This window comes from Pseudophryne corroboree, chromosome 7, assembly GCF_028390025.1.
Source record: "Pseudophryne corroboree isolate aPseCor3 chromosome 7, aPseCor3.hap2, whole genome shotgun sequence".
In the NCBI taxonomy this organism is placed as follows: Eukaryota; Metazoa; Chordata; class Amphibia; order Anura; family Myobatrachidae; genus Pseudophryne; species Pseudophryne corroboree.
The window spans coordinates 430,425,505-430,446,008 of record NC_086450.1 but is presented as its reverse complement, the minus strand read 5'-3'; the positions used below and the strand labels follow the sequence as shown (position 1 = coordinate 430,446,008).

The 20,504-nt window shown below is 46.3% G+C and overlaps 1 protein-coding gene across 3 annotated transcripts in view; it reads left to right on the top strand.

Annotated features, from left to right (window-relative positions):
- The window catches only part of LOC134945523 (uncharacterized), a 285,165-nt gene that overhangs the window by 206,929 nt on the left and 57,732 nt on the right, over positions 1-20,504 (top strand). For all 3 annotated transcript variants that reach the window (XM_063934865.1, XM_063934866.1, XM_063934867.1), the window contains exons 9-13: positions 6,261-6,383; positions 8,104-8,259; positions 8,498-8,551; positions 8,643-8,860; positions 9,464-9,540. In XM_063934865.1, the coding sequence (XP_063790935.1) occupies positions 6,261-6,383; positions 8,104-8,259; positions 8,498-8,551; positions 8,643-8,860; positions 9,464-9,540 (628 nt within the window). The remainder of the gene's footprint in view (positions 1-6,260; positions 6,384-8,103; positions 8,260-8,497; positions 8,552-8,642; positions 8,861-9,463; positions 9,541-20,504) is intronic.

Here is a 20,504-nt window from a genome sequence, read left to right as displayed (position 1 = left end):
ATATCAAGTTGGGAGGGAGCTGCAGTTCACGGTCTTGGTGAGTCACCGCCCACAGCACAGCGTACAGCAGCCGCAGAGCCGTCGTCTCTCTCTGCCCGGCCCCCGTGTGATGCCGCTGCACGTGACCAGGAGGGGGAGGGGGCACCGCCAGACTGCCAGTGGTAAGGCTCCACCTCCGCTCTGTATGGGCAAGAAGCGCCGTCGCCGGCAGTTTACAAGGAGTTGGCTGCAGCGGAGCGCGTCCCCGGGGACCCTCACATTTTTGAAAAGTGAGTCCCCACCTTCAGATCCTGGTAAAATACACGCTATAGCGCGTATTTGCGAACACTGACCCGTAAAATACGGGTTCAGTGACTTGAGATTTAAAATAGGTCTGACCAAACCATCCGGTTTCGGTACCACAAAGAGATTTGAATGAAAACCCCTTGCTCTCTGGTGAGCAGGAGTTGAGACAGTGACCTGAGTTCGGATCAGTTTCTCTATTGCCCCCTGCAAAGTTTCTTGCATATCCGCAGAAACTGGTAAATTGGACTCGAAGAATCTGTGAGGAGGAATAAATTCGAACTCTTGCCTGTATCCTTGGGAAATCAGAGATTTGACCCCATGCATCCTGGCAGGAACTGTTCCAAACATGGCTGAAATGTTTGAGATGAGCCCCAACCTGGAGTTTTCCCATCTCTGGGGATCTGGCGTCATGCAGATGGCTTAAAGGAAGCTGAGCTGGCACTCTGCTCCTCGGGTCCTGTCGTAGCTGGTTTACGCCCCCTACCTCTAGTTCCTCGTGATGCATTTGAGGCACCCCTAGCTCTGCCACGAAACCTGGCCGTACAAAAGGACTGGTGGGATGGGCCTGGATATGCTCGTCTAGCAGGCGGAGCCGCAGACGGCAAGTAAGTGGATTTACCGGCTGTAGCCTGAGTAATCCATTTATTAAATTCCTCTCCAAATATGACCTCTCCTGTGAAAGGCAACCCTTCTACACCTTTCTTGGATTCGGCGTCCGCTGACAACTGACACAGCCACAAAGCCCTACGTGCCGCAACAGACATCGCAGTCATACGAGCGTTTAGAAGAGCAATTTTCCTTAAGTGCATCACACAAAGGATGTTGACTCCTGAATGTGTAGCGTCAATTGCAAAAGATCAGACTGATCTCTGCCATCACTGATACCAGAAGCGAGGTCATTAAGCCACTTTTCTATTGCTTTTGTGATCCAGCAACCCCCAATCACCGGTCGCTGTGAAACACCTGCCGCCATGTATATGGATTTCAAAATATTCTCAATTTTGCAGTCAGCCGCTTCCTTTAAGGAAGTCGCTCCCTGCAACGATAACACCATCTTTTTTGACAGACGTGATACCTAAGCATCCACTGAAGGTGGAGTCTCCCAAATTTCCTGTTGTACACAGGGAAGAGAAACTAGGCCACAAAACTTTTTGGCACCTGAAACTTTTTATCAGGGTGTACCCAAACCTCTTTAAACATAGTGTCTAACTGACACCGGGAAAGTCACATTTGACTTTTTTGGCTTTGAAAAAAACACAGTGGCCTCTTGATCCAACTCCGTATTTTGGGTCTGCAGTACATATCTTATCGCATAGATAAATGATTCCACTCCCTGATTTGGGGTAGCTTCCTCCCAATAAAAAGCTCCTCTTCTTCATCCTCCGCAATATCCTCCTCAGAGTCCGACTGGAGCACCGGAGGCAGCATACGTTTCTGAGGCAAAATTCTTGGGGGTTGGGCAGACGTAATCTGGCCTGACATTAGATCATTCACAGATTTTTGTAAAACCCTCCTCTCCTTCTTTGCTATTGCCATTACACCTTTTAAAGCAAAAAGACAGGTTGTAGGCAAATCCTGTGATTTGCTGCCACTCGGAGAGGAGTCACTGCAACAAACACAAATTCTGGAATCCTCAGATTCCGGCGTAAATGACTGGAAGCAACACATGCAACAGCTTTCCCTGCGATACTGACACAAAAATCATACACACAAGATATACACACAGAGGAAGAAATAAACCAGCACAGGTGTCTTCTTTCCCCATCTTCAGGATAGGAACACAAAAAAGAGGAACCAGCACACTTCTTCCCATTTACACTGCAGCGAAACACTGACGCTGGGCAGTGATAACAGGACCCTGTGTAAATGGTCCAGATTTAGACTAGAGCGCTCCCACTAATATATACAGATACATATATATATAGTTATATGACCCCACTGTACCACACCGCAGTCTGAGGGGTCCCCGGAGGCTTTAGTAGCCTTGTCAGCACACCGCAGACGCTGAGGCGGCCGAGAATGGCGCCTTTCCGCTGCTGGTCCCGCTCTGAGTAAAGACCCGCCCCCAACATGGCGCGGGTTCTTCCCCTGCACAAACTGACTAGTATGTGTAAGCTGCCGGCCAGCCCTGACTGTAGCCCCTGGCAGCTTATTGCCAGTTTGTATGTCTTCTCCCGACGCCAGCAACCCTAGCACTAAGGCAGTACGCCGGAAGATCAGACTCCGCCACGTTACCTCCAGGCACCCCGCTAGTCAGGGCCCCGGCATCAACTCACCAATCTTCACCATTTCAGCTGCCCAGGTCGGCGGTAGTGGCTGCGGGACCGAGCGCCAGTGACCGGAGTAACTGCACGATAGCCCTCAGGACTATGCCCTGTAGCCGGGGACGCGGACCATTAACCCTTAGAGGAGGTTGGTCTCGCTCCCCTCTAAGCTTCCCTCGGTGTAGACAGGCAGGAGCCAACCTGTCAGTCCAAATTAACAAAAAGTCATAAATAAAAATTAAGAAAACATTGGAGCCTCTCCAGACAGTGACCGGCCCTGAGGGCACATTTTTCTAAACTGTCTGTGGGAGGGGGCATAGAAGGGAGGAGCCAGCACACACAAAGTTTTATTTGAAGTGCCCAGCCTCCTTTTGGTCCCCATCTATACCCCACCGTACTGAAGTACCTTTCCCAGAATCCCCTAGGACGTAAGAGAAACATACAGGAATATACTAAATGTATATATAAAAATTTTTTTTCACAAGGATCGCATATTACACACCAAATGGGAGAAGCCCAAAGGATATTAAGATGTACCTTGAGAAAGAGCCAGCATATTGAAACACGGTGGCAGAGGGGAGCCTTCCACTGTACAAACCATTATGGTGAGTTTTTGACCATCAAGGTGACTGATGGATCAGAGGTCCGGACGCTCTACATCAGGTTTCTACATCTTAACCTCCTGGTCTCCTCCCATTTGGTGTGTATGAAGTGGTCCTTGTACATAATTTTTAAAAAAAATATATTCTGGTATGTTTTTATGTTAGCCTCCTATCTTTGTTTTATGAGGTTTTTTTTTTTGAATCTCCATTTTCTAATTAACTTTTTGGGTCCGATATCCTTACATAAGGAAAGAGGAACCTTTTATATACAGGTTCCAGTGTGATTGCGGTATGCCCTTTTTGAATTCCATATCAAGTAATAGATATCTTATTTGATATATGGTGATAGGACACAGATACCTTGATACACACGTGCCAGTTTCTCACATTGTGAGTTGGGGTACGCCCATATTTTGGTCTTTACACAGATAAAAGAAACCTTTATATGTACATCTGATTCGGCTCTATTGTGAGTTTGGGTACACCATTTACCAGTCAGAAATATAAAAGAAACCTTTATGTGCATTATCCATCTATTTCTTCTGTGAGTATGGTATGCCACTATCGATCTCTATATTGAGACAGTGAAGGGTCTTCTATCAATACACCTCCTATTAACAGAGACTATCATTTTGCTATGATTTAAGTCTGAACTTACTACACCCAGGGGTGGCCAAACAGTCGATCGCGGACATGCAACCAGTCGTTCGCGATCCGCCGCCCATCCACAGAGGTTAGGAGAGTGCAGCGCGCACCTCTCCTGCCTGCCGCCCTTAGTCTGGTCTCCGGCGGTGACGGCGGAGTGTATGTCTCAAATCAGGCGCTGGTTCGTTAGCCAATTAGAGCTCGCGGACCGGCGCTTGATTTGAGATATACACACTGCCGGAGACCAGACTGAGGGGCAGGTCGGCAGGCAGGAGAGGCACGCGTTGCGCTCTCCTCACCACAGCAGCAAAACGGTGAGCAGCACTGTGGGGGCATATCTGGCACTGTGGGCACATGGTACTGTGGGGGGCATATATGGCACTGTGGGGGGCATATATGGCACTGTGAGGGCATATGTGGCACTGTGGGGGCATATCTGGCACTGTGGGGACATGTGTGTCTGGCACTGTGGGGGCATGGCACTTTGGGGGCATATGTGGCACTGTGGAAGCATATCTAGCACTGTGGGGGCATATCTGGCACTGTGGGGACATGTGTATCTGGCACTGTGGGGGCATATGTGTATCTGGCACTGTGGGGGCATGTGTTTGAGGTTTTTACCTGTGGGGGCCAATGCGTGATTTCGTGCGAGACGGTCATTACACCTTGTGCAGCAATGCCACGACCCTTTTTTGTTATGTCACGCCCCCTTTTGTTATGCCACGCCCCCTTTTGGGTGCGCACTTGCAGCGCGCACTATTATCCCACCTAGGTAGATCACAAAAGATTTTCAGCTTTCAAAGTAGATCACCGACTCCAAAAGTCTGGCCACCCCTGCACTACACCATTGTGTTCTTTATTTTATTTCATGTGGTTGGAGATCCAAAGAAAATCCATTTACATCCAAGAGATTCAAGTGTCCTATCTTTACAAAGTGGATTACTATCACGAAAAGGAAGCAGTATTGCTTTAGCGCTTGTACTTACCTTGACCCACGAACTTCATAATCTTCAGTGTACTGCCCGAGAAATACCCTCTATCCTTCCTCCCTCCTTCCTCCTTCCTCCCTCCCTCCCTCCCTCCTTCCTTCCTTCCTCCCTCCTTCTCTCCTCCCGCATAGTTTAAATAATAAAAAAAATACCTTAGGTTCATTTAGTGTTTTGCTGCTTCTTAACTTATCCACTTTCCTCTCCTGCACAGGCCTATTACTGCTGTATGGTGTTTTCTGTATTTACTTGATGCCTTCAATAAATTCTCTTTAAAAATAAAAATATATATATCACAATAGTTTGCTTCTGACATTGCACAGAGATCATTGGTTTAGAAATAAAATAATCTTTAGGTCCTTTGGTCCACAGCAAAGTTGACCTGCATCAAAGTATATGCTTGCTAGAACGTCATCCTAGGTGATTAGAGAGTCTTACATGGTCTTCTGTCGCTGTGATGATCAGTGAGCGCCTCCTAGGGGGAAAGGCACAAAGCAGCCACCTGGTCCACGTGGTTTACAAGCGCAGCACTTTTGAGCCCAAAGATCTTTGTATTGGATGAAAGGTGCTGTGTACTGCAGCTTCTGAGCATACCCACCCATAAGGGCAGTTTAGGGACTCCCCATGGTCCAGTGTCCCCACCCCATTAGTTAATAAATATATATATATATATATATATATATATATAACACAGATGGTCCACACTCATGTTTTTATATCCACATGCTGGGGTGCCGTCCATTGAGAGGAGTATGTAGCAATCTCCACTCTCATCCGTAGCAAAATTGGGAGCACTCGCCACTCTTCAATTTGCACAGGTTTAATCAGACCATCAGGTACAACATAGAGTTACAACAACGTTTCGGTCCCCTCTGGGACCTTTGTCAAGATCACAGTACAGCCAACAGAACATGATTATATACACTCTAACCCACCTCCAAGTACAATTAGTGACATCACTTTACAAACAGCGTCAACACACATCATAGCAAAATACAGTAAATACAGCAAACTGAAGACTGGTGAGTTCTCCCAATATCGATCGATCGATCGATCTATCTATCTATAAAAAGTTTGTGCGGTTATGTGTTTATGTGATATTTTCTCTGCAGTAGTTCCCTTTATCTCTGTGCTATCCTGTGGGTCCTACTTACAAAAAGAACTGAATCCTCTGCAGGATGGAGATTTAGAAAAGGGCAGGCATTTCTAACATAATACAGAGATGGTTTTAAATGAGCCAAACTCCTGGATGAGCCTTTATAATTCCCCAGGGATCTGTGTCTCCCAATGGATTCATTGAAAATTATTTCTCTTAATTGCAAGAATCCCGTTATTAATGAATGACTGATTATTTACTGGAGAGTTTCGGCCTGGCTTTCAGGTTTTAGTTAATGCATTCCACTGTGATTAAAAATGCTGTTTGAAATGTTTGCATAAAATTTGTAAATTATCTTTTTCTCCCCCCCCCTTCGTTTTAGGATTGTAACCACTTTGCAAAGGCTCCTGGTCCTGGCAGATTATCCAAAGTACCTATATGACAAATTTGTTACTTTTTTTCTATCTATTCCGCTCCCTCCGCATTGCTTCGCCTTAGCAAACAGGTGAGTCACCTGTGCGCAGTCAGGTAACATGCCGGTGATCCGCTGTGTATTGATAGCTATTTGCTGTAGATGGAATTACATGGAACAGTGTACATGTTTATGGTCGTCTTGTTGGAACAAATGATCCTGTGTTGTCTTTTAGTCTTAATGGGGCAGATGTATTAAGCTTGGAGAAGGCATAAAGAAGTGATAAGTGCCAGGTGATAACGCACCAGCCAATTGGCTCCTGTTAATTTACATATTGGAGCTGATTGGCTGGTGCGTTATCACCTTGCACTTATCACTGCTTTATCACTTCTCCAGGCTTAATACATCTTCCCCATTGTATTGTTATTTCTCACTTTTTTGGGGAAAACTGTCCCTTTATAGAGGGAAATGAAATGGCTAGCTCATTTTATATCAAAATTATTCTGAAAGTCACTGTTTGAGTCCAGAATGGCCATAAATCCTGTTCATCAATCAGGACTGCTGGAATCGCCAGCCACCGATGACTATTGCCCCCTATTTGCGTTCTGGGTCATCCACACTTACTGGGCTCACATGAACTGAATGCTTGGCTTAAGCAGCATTATGGTTAGCAGGCTAAGCTTCACCCACCTAAGCCACGTGGTTCCTATGTTCCCATTCAGACATGTGTAAGGCTGCTGTGGAAAATGAAAGCTGGCCGGATCTGCTCCCAGGTAGCAGTGGGGCTGCTGGATCTCAGCGTTAAGCTTAATGCTCCTATTGGTTTGTTTGACCAAAATGGTTACGCAGGGTACTCTGTGATAATGAATATTAAGATGGAACTTAGCTCCGTCTCTTCAGGAGATAACCGATCCTAGGCTGCAAGAAGGCCACGTTTTGGGTATCTGGGTCACAGACATTGCTAGTGATCTTCGTACCCTTTCCTTGGAATGAAGCTCTGTGGGGAGGATAGGGAAGTCATTGATGCTTTGATCACAGGAAGAGGTTGTGGATCTGTGGGTGCAAGTGTTGGTCAGGAGCTGCTTGTGGGGCTGGCTGATCCTGGGCAGGCTCCTCTGGACAGCAGTCACATGAGCAGGAGTTTAAGCTACTTTAAGCTATTAGAAGAGAGCCAAGAAGTACCTACAAAATGCACCACACCAATGTAAATAAAATGGGAAACTTGTTCCTGTGGGGTTAGCTATTCAGGGGCAATCTAAGGCTCTGTATAGGGATTCTTTGCTGGAACTTAGTCGCACCGCTGCATACTGAAAGTAGTAGCTTGCTGCAATGATGCAGATGTAGATTTAGTAATCTGTATAAAATCCCTGTTTCTCAAGTTGGTGATAGCTCAATATCACATAATCCAGATCTAAATCAGGCTTTAGTATAAGGTCATATCCAGCACTTATGTCAATCTTATGTATCAGTCTGATTCCTAGTAGTTGCAAAAAGTTCTCTAACCTGTAGCCTATAAGTTTAGCTTGGTCTTGGCTAAGCAGGCGTGTAATGTAGGGGATTTATTGTCCAGTTCATGTCCTGATGGTAATAATCTATTTTAAAGGGTGAGAGACCCACAAAGAAGGGAGAGTATGTTCTTAACTTGAAACTGCAGCTTATGATTTGACAAATGTATTTTCCTTTTGCTAAGGAAAACTTGAATGTGTAAGTTTATTCTGAGAGTTGGAAAGGTTACCTGATGGGGATACTGTCCGTGTACCTAGGAGTAATCACTTGCTATAGTTTCCTTACCATGGAATTTGTATCCCACCAGCCTAAATGTCATGAGATGGGACAACTTGTTTTTGACGTCTGTGTTGGCTGGTCAGAATCCATCAGGGGTACGATCAAATAAAGGCAAGAAGGAATACCTGTGGGAGGCGCCGCCTGTAGTGCAAGCCAGGGTGCAGAAACTGGAGGAAGACAAAAGGTCAGTACTCCTATTTGGTGGTGTGGCTCAGCAGAACAGGGGCTCTTGGTCTAAGTGTCACTGTTCTGCAAAGCTGTAGGTTGTACATTTTATTTGGGGCTTGGCGGGGAACATAACCAGAACAATTGATGGTTCCCTGCCTGGTTCTTAGTAAATTGATAGGACACACCCTCCTGAATATTCGTTCAGCCCACAAAGCATATTGTAGACAAATGACTAAAGTTGCTGTGTTCTATAGTTACAGGCAGTTGGTGCGCTACCTGAATGCGGTGCAAACCTCAGACGGCGCCTGGTAAGCCTCATCTTTACTCTCCTTTAGAGCTAAACTCCTCACACGCGATTTGCTTGCTGAGACGCCTACGTTGTGTCTGTTTGTCTTGCAGGTTGAACTGCCTTAAGCAGAAGTTGTGCTTTTACATGTGCAAGTATGGCGATTTCCCAACCGCGGCGCATTCCATGCTGAATATAAAGGGAATGAAGGGTGGCATCAGCCATTTCCTTACACCAGACCAGTTTGAGATCTACCTCACCATGTTCCGAACCAAAAGCTGCCCCCCAGGAAACGAGCTTGTAGGGGGGGAATTGTGCACACATCATGAAGGTTAGTAATGTGAGAGGGCTCCACGTTTTGCTGCAAGTTGTGTCCTGTTGGGGGAGGGGGGTTTCGGTGTTCTCTCTACTTACATAAAATATACTTCGGTGCTATAGATGTTCCTTATTTGCCAGACACCAGAATTCCTTTTCTTTATACCACATGCAGGATAGACTTTAAAGGGGTATCAAGCCGATAAGTTGACAGTCAGTAGGTTGACATATGGTCAACAGGTACAAAAGGTCGACAAATGGTCAACACGTTTTTTGGTTTTAGTTTTTTCACATGATTTCCCAACATTTGCTTGTTTTACTATCCACGTGGACTACGATTGGGAATAGTAACCCGCATACAAGATTTGAACAAAAAAACTTGTGTCAACTTTTTATCTGTTGACCTAAACACTGTGAATCTTCTATACCACACCTGTTAAAAGAAAAACTGTCAACCTTATGACCCTGTCAACCCTTTATCTGTTGACCTTTTGTACCTGTCAATATTTTGAATTGTCGTTACTGTAGTATGTGGTTTGCGATTGTGTTACCCTTCTATGTGACTCTGGTCAAGTAGAGCTCTGGATCTTATGTCTGGATCTGATATTTACTGTTTCAGGTATACCGTTGAAGAAAGGCGTTTTGGTTCGGATAGCCATAAGGACACTTTACTGTAATAACAATCTACTTCAAGAGGTTAGTTATCTACTGCTGTGGCAAGTGCTTCTTTCAGCCACCATATCCTTCCAGAGCTCTCCTGTACATTGTATGCACGTGTGACATTCCCCCAACACATTGGATCGGAGTAGTGTTCTAGTGGAGAAGAGTATGTTGTTCCTGCATGTGTGTCTAGATTCTAGAGTCCCAAAAATCTGTATAGGCAAAAAAAGGCAGAGGGTCTGATTCAGAGATGGATGCAGGGAAGGATGCGGCGCAGTGTGATTGGTAGCGGTGAGTTTGTTTTTGCTCCTATCTGCCAACTGTGGGGTGAAGAGGGAGCTCTGAGGAACTGGGCACGTTACGTTAAACTTGTATGAAGCTAATCTCTCTCCCTCTACAGGTGAAACTCAGAAAATTAGAATATCGTGCAAAAGTTCATTTATTTCAGTAATTCAGCTTAAAAGGGGAAACTAATATATTATAATATATTATATAGACTCATTACATGCAAAGTGAGATATTTCAAGGCTTTATTTGTTATAATTTAGATGATTGTGGCTTAAGAAAACCCCTCGAATCGACTGTACACTTCTGGTTCTAGGTCACGGAGTCAGAGCTTCCGTCACTTTTCCAGATCACAGTATGGACTATTTACTGATTCTGAACCTAAAATACATGAATGAACACATCCTTGTCCCCATGATCCAGGTGGAGTCTCTCTGTTCCGTGACCCACGCTATGGAGCGAGACATTTATTGCTTCCATGGACATCAAGGATGTATATATGTATGTCCCACTTTTGGAGGGGCACCATTACCTGCTCAGATTTTCAGTGGGCAGTGCTCATATCCAGTTCTGGGCTCTTCCATTCAATCTGTTAACGGCTACGTAGATCTTCATCAAGATTATGGCAGTGATGGCTGTATTTTTGCAGTCAGAGGGGGTGGCTATCATCCCGTATCTTGGTACCTGCTTATAAAAGCAGGGTCGGTTGCACTTTTCTAATCTCCTCTCCAATTAAGACCCCCCCAAGTTTAATTTGGAACCGTCTCGGTATTGTGTGTTTATTTGCTGACCCTTTAGATACAACTCCTGGCACATTGGTCACGGGCCAGTCTTCACCTTGTGAGCCAGGTCCTCCTATCTCTAGCAGCTCACTGTTCTGTTTTTTGGTTGCTGAACCGACACCACCTAGGACAGTTCCTGTCTGTGGGAGACCTAGAGCGTGGTCACAACAATGTCAGTCTCCTGGGTTGGGGGAGTGGTGACGGGGTCTCGGTCTTTGTCTACAAGGACTTTAGTCCCAGGATGAAGTTCTCCTTCTGGTAAATGTCCTCCAGCTAAGAGCAGTGCTAATGGCGCTGCTCCAAGCTCAGCCATTCTATTGAAGAGATCTCCTTCAGATCCAATCAGACAACACCAGGGCATACATAAATCATCAAGGAGTAACCTGAAGATCTTTGACCATGGGAAAAATTACCAAGATCTTTTGCTGGGCAGAAAGGTGTGTTATGGCAGTAGTGTCGATCTTCATCCTGGGGAGTGCTGCCTACATGTAGAAGTATTCAGTCAGCTGGCAGAGCGGTGTGGTCTGCCAGAGGTAGACCTGATGGCCTGTTGGCTAAACCACAAGATTCAGCTGTACGGGAAAAGAACCAAGGATCCTCGGGCTGTTTTAGTGGACACCCTGACAGTTTTTTGGTGTTACCATCTATGTTATCTTTTCCCGTCAATTCCCATGATTCCGTGTGACCTCAAGAAGGTCAAGGCAGAAAAGGTTCCAGTCATTCAGATGATATCCGGCTTGCCATTATGGCCTTAGTACACAAACATTCTTTTTCTGGTGGGGAAACATCCATACAAACTGCTTGAATAGGTAGATCTGCTAAACCAAGATCCCTTCTTCTATCCATAGTTATCTCAGTTGGCTGTTGGAGCCTTGATCCTCCAAGGTAAGGCTTTTCTTCCAAAACACAGCATTTTGAAGATATATATATTTTGCTTGGTGTGAGCGGAAAAAGGGGCATGCTGCGGCTCACAAGTTGGCTCTCATCTTGTCGTTCTTACCGCATGGCTTTGAAAGTGAATTAATGTGCAGTTTTGAGCTTTCTCCATTGATTTTTCAAAGTAGATTGGTTTCCATTATAGTACTTCATACATTACTTCAGGGTGTGTGTCATGTCCAGCCACCTTATAATCCACCGGTGGTGCTTGGGATCTTAATTTAGTTCTCGGTGTTGCAAAATCCATCATTTGAACTGTTTGATTCAGTAGACTTGAAGTACCTTACCTGGAAGGTGGCTTTTTTATTGCTCATCTTTTTTGCAAGATGAGTGTCCAAATTGCCAGCCCTTTCATGCAGATCTCTGTACTTGGTTTTCCGCCAGGATTGAGCTGTCCTAAAAACAGGTTCCTCTTTTCAGCTAAAGGTTTTTGTCCATTTTTCATTTAGATAAGGACATTGTAATCCTAGCAGCTGTCTTCTCTGGACTTGATGTGGTTCTTGAAGATCTATGATGCACACAAATGTGTTTGGCCAGCAATCAGGGGTCAAATGGATAAGAGCTTAGATTGGTTCATTCTACCAGATCGGTAAGAGCCTCATGGGTGATTCTCCGTGATGCACGGGACAACTACACAAATTCAAATGACATACTTCTCCAAAATACCAAGATTTTAGTAGGTTTTAAGCTATAGGGTGAGGCATTGCTAAGCAATTACACTTTCATATAAAAACTATTTCTTAACAAACCAGTTTAAAAGGAAAAAATAAATAAAGCGTATGATGCAGGGGACTTAATGTTCACTTTCTTGAGCCGTTCATACATATTGTTATAACTTGTACAAGTGTTTGTGGCTAGAGATTCCAGTTTTGGTGCACTCCCTAGAATGTTCTCATGGTTGACAGTGTCCACCATCTAGGAGGACAGAGAAAAGAGGATTTTTGGTACTCTCGGTTAAAAACGTTTGTCTTACTCCATCTAGGGTACACTTTGTTGTACACTCTATTTGTTTAGGCTTTCCTATAAAATTACGTTTAAACTCTTTTTCCGATTTGGCTGAGAGGGTTTGATTGGATGTAGAGGAAGAGGGGTTAGCTTCAAACAAGTTTAGTTTCATGTGCCCAGCTTTTCACGGCACCTTCTACACCCCATGGTTAGCAATGTCCCCTGTCGTCGTCTTTAATCTTCACTCTGGGGGTGGCGGGCTGTAAGCTCTTTTGCATGGCCGCCGTCCCTCCCAGGACTTCTGGCATCACCTGGAGGGCGGTGTCCTTTAAGCTCTTTTGCATGGCTGCCGCCCAACAGGACTTCCAGTGTCTTCTATCTTCAGGAACTCTTCCTTGCTCCTCCTTTACCGCTGGACTGATCGGCACAAGGGGACAGAGCGATGACGCCGCGAGCCTCAGTTGGCTCGCTGTGGCCATCTTGAATATTAAAAATGGTGTCATAGTGCAATTTTTTAAAGGAAAACTGCTGCCATTGAGCATGCCGTCTGCTGCTCAACTCTGCAGGTGAGGTTTCCAGTTCCGCCGCCAGCTTTTCGTCCTTCTGATTCAGATAGCTCTCTGCTCCATGGGTGGTGTTTTGAGCGTTGTGGATTTATGTGGACCAGACTGCAGAACTTCGGAAGTCTTGGGGGTATATGCAATTGCGGTCGAATTCCCGAAATTGTCGAAAAACTGGACTTTTTCGCCAAAATAAATAAATCGACAATGCAATTCAGTACTTTCCGTCAAAAAAACGGACTTTCAAAATTCGACATTTGTCAAATTCGACATTTGTCAAATTCGACATTTGTCAAATTCGACATTTGTCAAATTCGACATTTCTGCAATGGTATAAATGCGGCAATTCGCCAAAAGTATATTTAATTGAAGTTTGGAAATTCGACAACAGTGCTTTTAGACAGTAAATTCATCATTTTCAATCCGCCACACTTTGGTGGGGGAATCTAATAAAACAAATTTAAAACCTGTTTTTTTTGGTGTTTTTTTATTGGTAATAGCATATCTATTTATATTAGAAGGGATTAGGTACTTGGTTTGTCTATTTTGGAGGCACAAGTATTATTTATATATTTTTAAAAATATTATATATATATTTTTTTTTAAATGGAATGGTAAAATCCCGAAAAAAAATGGCGTGGGGTCCCCCCTCCAAAGCATAACCAGCCTCGGGCTCTTCGAGCCGGTCCTGGTTCTAAAAATCCGGGGGGAAAAATGACAGGGATCCCCCGTATTTTTAAAACCAGCACCGGGCTCTGCGCCTGGTGCAAAAAATACGGGGGACAAAAAGAGTAGGGGTCCCCCGTATTTTTTACACCAGCATCGGGCTCCACTAGCTGGACAGATAATGCCACAGCCGGGGGTCACTTTTAAACAGCGCCCTGCGGCCGTGGCATTAAATATCCAACTAGTCACTCCTGGCCGGGGTACCCTGGGGGAGTGGGGACCCCTTCAATCAAGGGGTCGTCCCCCCCAGCCACCCAAGGGCCAGGGGTGAAGCCCGAGGCTGTCCCCCCCCCATCCAAGCGCTGCGGATGGGGGGCTGATAGCCTTTGGAAAAATGAAAGAATATTGTTTTTTCCAGTAGTACTACAAGTCCCAGCAAGCCTCCCCCGCAAGCTGGTACTTGGAGAACCACAAGTACCAGCATGCGGGAGAAAAACGGGCCCGCTGGTACCTATAGTTCTGCTGGAAAAAAAATACCCAAATAAAAACAGGACACGCACACCTTGAAAGTACAACTTTATTTCACACCTGCCGACACACACACATACTTACCTATGTTGACACGACGTTCGGTCCACTTGTCCAAGTAGAATCCGGGGTACCTGTGAATAAAATTATACTCACCTGATCCAGTGTCCAGGTTATAATCCACGTACTTGGCAAAACAACAAAACGGCAACCCGGACCAAATGGACTGAAAGGGGTCCCATGTTTACACATGGGACCCCTTTCCACGAATGCAGAGACCTCCCCCGTGACTGCTGTCACAGAAAGGTCTCTTCAGCCAATCAGCGAGCGCAACGTCCTGGCACTCTGCTGATTGGCTGTATGCGCGTCTGCTGTCAGACAGCGCATCGCAAAGCCTCTCCATTATATTCAATGGTGGGAACTTTGCGTCAGCGGTGAGGTCACCCGCGGTCAGCGGCTGACCGCGGGTAACCCCACCGCTACCCGCAAAGTTCCCACCATTGAAACTGATGGAGGGAGCTGTGCGATGCGCTGTCTGACAGCAGACGCGCATACAGCCAATCAGGTGAGTGCCACGAAGTAGCGCTTCCTGATTGGCTGAAGGGACCTTCTGTGACAGCAGTCACGTGGGGTCCCGGCATTCGTGGAAAGCGGTCCCATGTGTAAACATGGCACCCCTTTCAGTCCGTTTGGTCCGGGTTGCCGTTTTGTTGTTTTGCCAAGTACGTGGATATAACCTGGACACTGGATTGAGGTGAGTATAATTTTATTCACAGGTACCCCGGATTCTTCAGTGACGAGGGGGGCGTGGCAGTCGGCGGGTCAACATAGGTAAGTATGTGTGTGTCGGCATGTATGAAATAAAGTTTTACTTTCACGGTGTGTGTCTCCTGTTTTTATTTGGGTATTTTTTTCCCAGTAGAACTACAGGTACCAGCGGGCCCGTTTTTCTCCCACATGCTGGTACTTGTGGTTCTCCAAGTACCAGCTTGCGGGGGAGGCTTGCTGGGACTTGTAGTACTACTGGAAAAAACAATATTCTTTCATTTTTCCAAAGGCTATCAGCCCCCCATCCGCAGCCCTTGGATGGGGGGGACAGACTCAGGCTTCACCCCTGGCCCTTGGGTGGCTGGGGGGGGGAACCCCTTGATTGAAGGGGTCCCCACTCCCCCAGGGTACCCCGGCCAGGGGTGACTAGTTGGATATTTAATGCCACGGCCGCAGGGCGCTGTGTAAAAGTGACCCCCTGCTGTGGCATTATCTGTCCAGCTAGTGGAGCCCGATGCTGGTGTAAAAAATACGGGGGACCCCTACTCTTTTTGTCCCCCGTATTTTTTGCACCAGCACCAGGCGCAGAGCCCGGTGCTGGTTTTAAAAATACGGGGGATCCCATGACATTTTCCCCCCCCGGATTTTTAGAACCAGGACCGGCTCGAAGAGCCCGAGGCTGGTTATGCTTTGGAGGGGGGACCCCACGCCATTTTTTTTCGGGTTTTTTCCCGTTTTTTAAAAATCGGAACAAAATCCGTCAAATCGGCCGTTTTTTGTCAGCGGGAGTGTCGAATCCGTTTTTTATTGAATATGGTCAATTTCGGCACCCACTTGCCGAAATTAGACTGTCGAATTGTGTTGAATTAAAAAACGGCCGAAAAATTGCCGCGATTCGCCGCTAATTGCATATACCCCTTGGTCTTCTGACGCTCTATCTGGGGGCACTCCCTCCCTGGTTGTTGGTCGACTTAGTTGTGCCTATGGCGTGTTGTGTTGGTTGTACCAATGTCATGTTGTATTCACCTTTGGCTTTACTAGTGAAATAACTGGATAGTTGCGCCGGGATCCCGACAGCCGGCAACTTAATGGTATACTGTTGGAGGAGTTGGGAGGGCTCGGGTAGGAGTGTGTATGTGTGGGGGGTTTAGCTCCATTAGTTTATCAATTTATTGCCTACTCCTCAGCTTCCCCTCTAAACCCACAGTCTGCAGAGTCGTAACAATTGATTTTATGATGAGTAGAAAAAAATCCTATTTCCCTTTCATCCACTAGGGGACACTGGAGTCCTATACAGTAGGGGTGTGAAGCTTGCAACCGGAGGTGTGGCACAATCTAAAATTAGCATTGTCTTCACAGCTGACTCCTCCCCATTCACATCCCTCAGTTTGAAAAATTGTGCTGAAGGTACAGCACGTGGAGCACTTAGCTCCTGACTAAATTTCCAAGTAAAAAGAGATAGTGTGCTACGTCCACCTAATAAAAGGGAGACAAGGCATACTTATATTGGAGAGACAAAGATCCCTTTTGAAGGGACCTGCATCTCTTCACAGGAGATCCTCTACTCAGCAGCCTCACAATGAGTACTGGTTTCTACAATAGGGGCCATGCTAGGTTTTTTATTTTTATTTTTTATCCCCTGTCAGATATTCCCTGTCAGCTAGAAAAGCAGTCACCAGGGTGTACAGCGCGCCGGGGAAAAAAGGAAGCAGTCCGCCCACAGACAGAGCATCAAACCTCGTGAGGGAATAATGGCACCGCTACGGGAAGCGATCCCGGAGCGCGCTCGCGCCAGCCACACTGCTGTTTCCACGCGGCTGAGGAGATCCTTCAGCCGCGTGCGGGGAGACATTCACAGCGCCGCTGCGGGACGTAGTGAGAAGCTGTCCCGGAGCATGCGTGCCAGCCAGCCACACTCCTGTTGTTTCCGCGCAGCTGAGGGGATCCTTCAGCCGCGTGCGAGTAAGATCAGCGCGCCCCCTCTTAGTGTTTTTAATTCATAGTGAGGACAGATTGAATAGCACAAACACTGGCTGTTATAGAGAAGGCGGTAGAATCTGTAATGGATAAGTGGGAAAACATAGTAAAAATGTGTCCATGTCGGCCATTTTATTAATCCCTAACTGGCGCCATCTAGGGGGAAGGGATAAACCCTCCCCCTCATATAAAACAGAGAGGGATGTTTAGGGAAATAGCTCTCTGCTGGTAAAATTATATAGTTAGAAATGTGAGGATCTCCTGAACAAAATAATTCTGCCTTATTGTTTATATTTTCAAGGGACTTCTATTCTAAAGATCCTGCTGAAAATACAAGGAAGCTAGCGGACCCAACTCTACCATCGTAGCTGAGTTACAGTTGTGGTGTGAGGGTTGCTTGTCGGCTGGTGTTTTATTTATTTTTATTTTTAAATGTATATATTTTTATCCTGTTCCTTTTTTCTATATAAGGATGGGAACAGTAATTCCAGCCGAATCCGATACCTTTGCTTCCGTCATCTCTCACAGCCTTTCTCTTCCTAGTTTAAAGGGTGAAAGCGCCGCAAAGTACCCTGATAGGGGGTTTACACAGCATGTCTAAAGCAACCAAGACCTCCAAGACCTGTTATGTTTGTACGAAGTGTAACAAGAAGAGCAAGCGGGTTGGCAGCTCTGGGGTGTGCGACTCCTGCTTAGACAAGGATGCTCCACCTGGGAGCAGTGCTCTGGCTAGGTCATGGGAAGACAAACTTGCAAATACCATTTCCAAGGAGATGGCAGAATCACGCAAGCCGCAATCAGAATGGGCTGAGGGATTCTCCAAGACGATAGAGGAATTTCTCATCAAGTTAATGCCGCCCGCACAAACAGAGACGACTGTACGCAAGGCAGTTAAAAGACCTCTTCCTATTATACTGGAATCAGAGGAGGAAGAGGGTCTTCTCATTGATACAGAAGAGGGTGAGTTAATTGAATCTAGCCTGGACGCCGATTTTCCGGAAGAGGACACGGCAATCTCGGGTTTGGATTCCTTAATTGACGCAGTCAAAGAGATCCTAAACTTTAAGATAGAAGAAGTAAAGGAGCCAGAAGATTTCGAATTATTCGAATCCCAAAAGCCGCTTTCAGCAGTGTTTCCCTTTCCTAAATCCCTCCAATCTCAAATGGAGGAGGCTTGGAAACAACTTGACAAACGCTTTCAATTTCCAAAGAGGTTTCAAGTAACTTATCCCTTACCTAAGGGTGTAATGGATAAGTGGGAGAATCCACCAGTAGTTGATGCTTCCCTAGGTAGGTTGTCGAAGAAGACAATCTTACCAATACCTAATGTAACGACTTTAAAGGATGCTTCAGATCGTAAGGTTGACACAGCTTTAAAGTCTATTTTCGCAGCAGCTGGTGCAGCACAGAGACCGGCGATCGTCTGTGCTTGGGTCAACAAGGCCATGGGAGCATGGTCTGGACGTATTGTACAGGCTATTGAGGAGGAAAATAGCTTAGAAGAGATTACCCAACTGGCGGAACACATTCGAGAATTTGCTTCATACTTATGTCAAGCCTCAAAGGATATTAAAAGAATAGCATCGCGCATCTCCGCATCGGCCAGACGGATTTTGTGGCTCAGAGAATGGCAATGAGACTCTGACACCAAGAAGGTGGTAGAATCCATCCCCTTTGGGGGGGGCGGAATGCTTTTCGGTTCAGAGTTGGACAAGTGGATTTCGCAGGCTACAGCAGGAAAATCCACCTTTCTACCTACTCCTTATACGAGAGCCGCACCACAGGTTAGGAGAGGTTATTCAGGACCAGCGTTTAATTCATTTAGATCGCAGTCCTTTCGAGCCCGAGGTAGAGGTTTCGGAACTCGGGTACGTGGGGGCAGAGGTAGAGGCCGCTCACAGGCAGCAGCCAGAAAGCAGGATAAACCTGTTGACAAAACCGTGGCATGACGGGCTACCGGCTCACCTGGGGTCCCCCTTGGTGGGAGCACATCTGGAAGGTTTTCGGGACATCTGGGCTAAAGCCTCACCAAGCTTTGGATAAACAACATAATTTCACAGGGGTACAAACTGGATTTTCAACAGAGACCTCACAGTCAGTTTTTTACAATGGGATTGCCTCGGTGCCCTCAGAAAGCGAGAGCACTACTGACAGCAATTCAAAATTTGCTAAAGTCAGAGGTCATTATTCCAGTTCCCGCCTCTCAGAGAGGAACGGGTTTCTATTCCAATCTTTTTGTCGTGCCAAAGCCAGACGGGACAGTCAGACCAATACTCAATTTAAAAGTTTTAAACCAGTTTCTAAGGGTCTACAAATTCAAGATGGAATCAATCCGGTCGGTCATTGCAGGCTTAGAACAAGGCGAGTTCATCGTATCCATGGACATAAAGGATGCATATCTGCATATCCCAATCTGGACCCCTCACCAGGCTTACTTAAGGTTCGCACTGGTGACGGATCATTACCAGTTCAGGGCCTTGCCGTTCGGTCTATCCTCAGCCCCGAGAATCTTTACGAAGATCTTGGCAATCACGGTTGCAGGTTTGAGACTATTGGGGGTCACGATTATACCTTATTTAGACGATCTACTGATCAAGGCATCATCTCAAGAACAGCTGATCAGGGATGTTCGGACATCTCATCAATTCCTCATTCGACACGGGTGGATTGTGAATTTCCAGAAATCCCTACCTCATGCCGACTCAACGGATTAAATTCCTCGGTCTCATCTTGGACACGGTACAATTGAGAGTATTCCTACCAGAAAACAAGGTCCAAGACCTACAGAGATTAGTGGCTCAGGTACTGAGGACACAAATGGTTTCTCTACACCTCTGTGTGCAACTTCTCGGAAAGATGGTGGCTTCGTTCGAAGCTCTCCAGTACGGCAGACTTAATTCCCGACCATTCCAGATGAACCTCATCGCTCAGGGAGCAGATTCGCATTGGCTTCTATATCGAAGAATCCGACTTCCACCACGCATACGAACCTCCTTAATTTGGTGGTCGTTGCACAGGAATCTCGCAGCAGACAAGAGATTCGGCATTTGGGATTGGAGGATCCTAACAACGGATGCCAGTCTCAGAGGCTGGGGTGCTGCCCTGGAGGAACATCCGTTTCAGGGCAGGTGGACGTTACAGGAGAGAAGACTACCCATAAACATTCTCGAGCTAAGAGCGGTTTACAACGCGCTTCTCTTAGCCGTAGACCTAGTCATGGGTCAGCACTTAAAGATACAGTCGGACAATGTCACAACGTCGGCTAACATAAACCGTCAAGGAGGAACAAAGAGCAAGATGGCGTTACAAGAAGCCACAAAGATCTTGTTGTGGGCAGAAAGGCGAAACATCATCCTCTCGGCAGTGTTCATTCCAGGTGTGGAGAACTGGGAAGCAGATTATCTCAGTCGCCAGGACATGCATCCGGGAGAGTGGTGCCTACATCCACGGATTTTCAACATGGGGGTGAGGAGATGGGGTCTACCTCAAGTCGACCTAATGGCGTCTCGGCAAAACCATCAGCTGCCCAGATATGTGTCCAGGACACGAGATC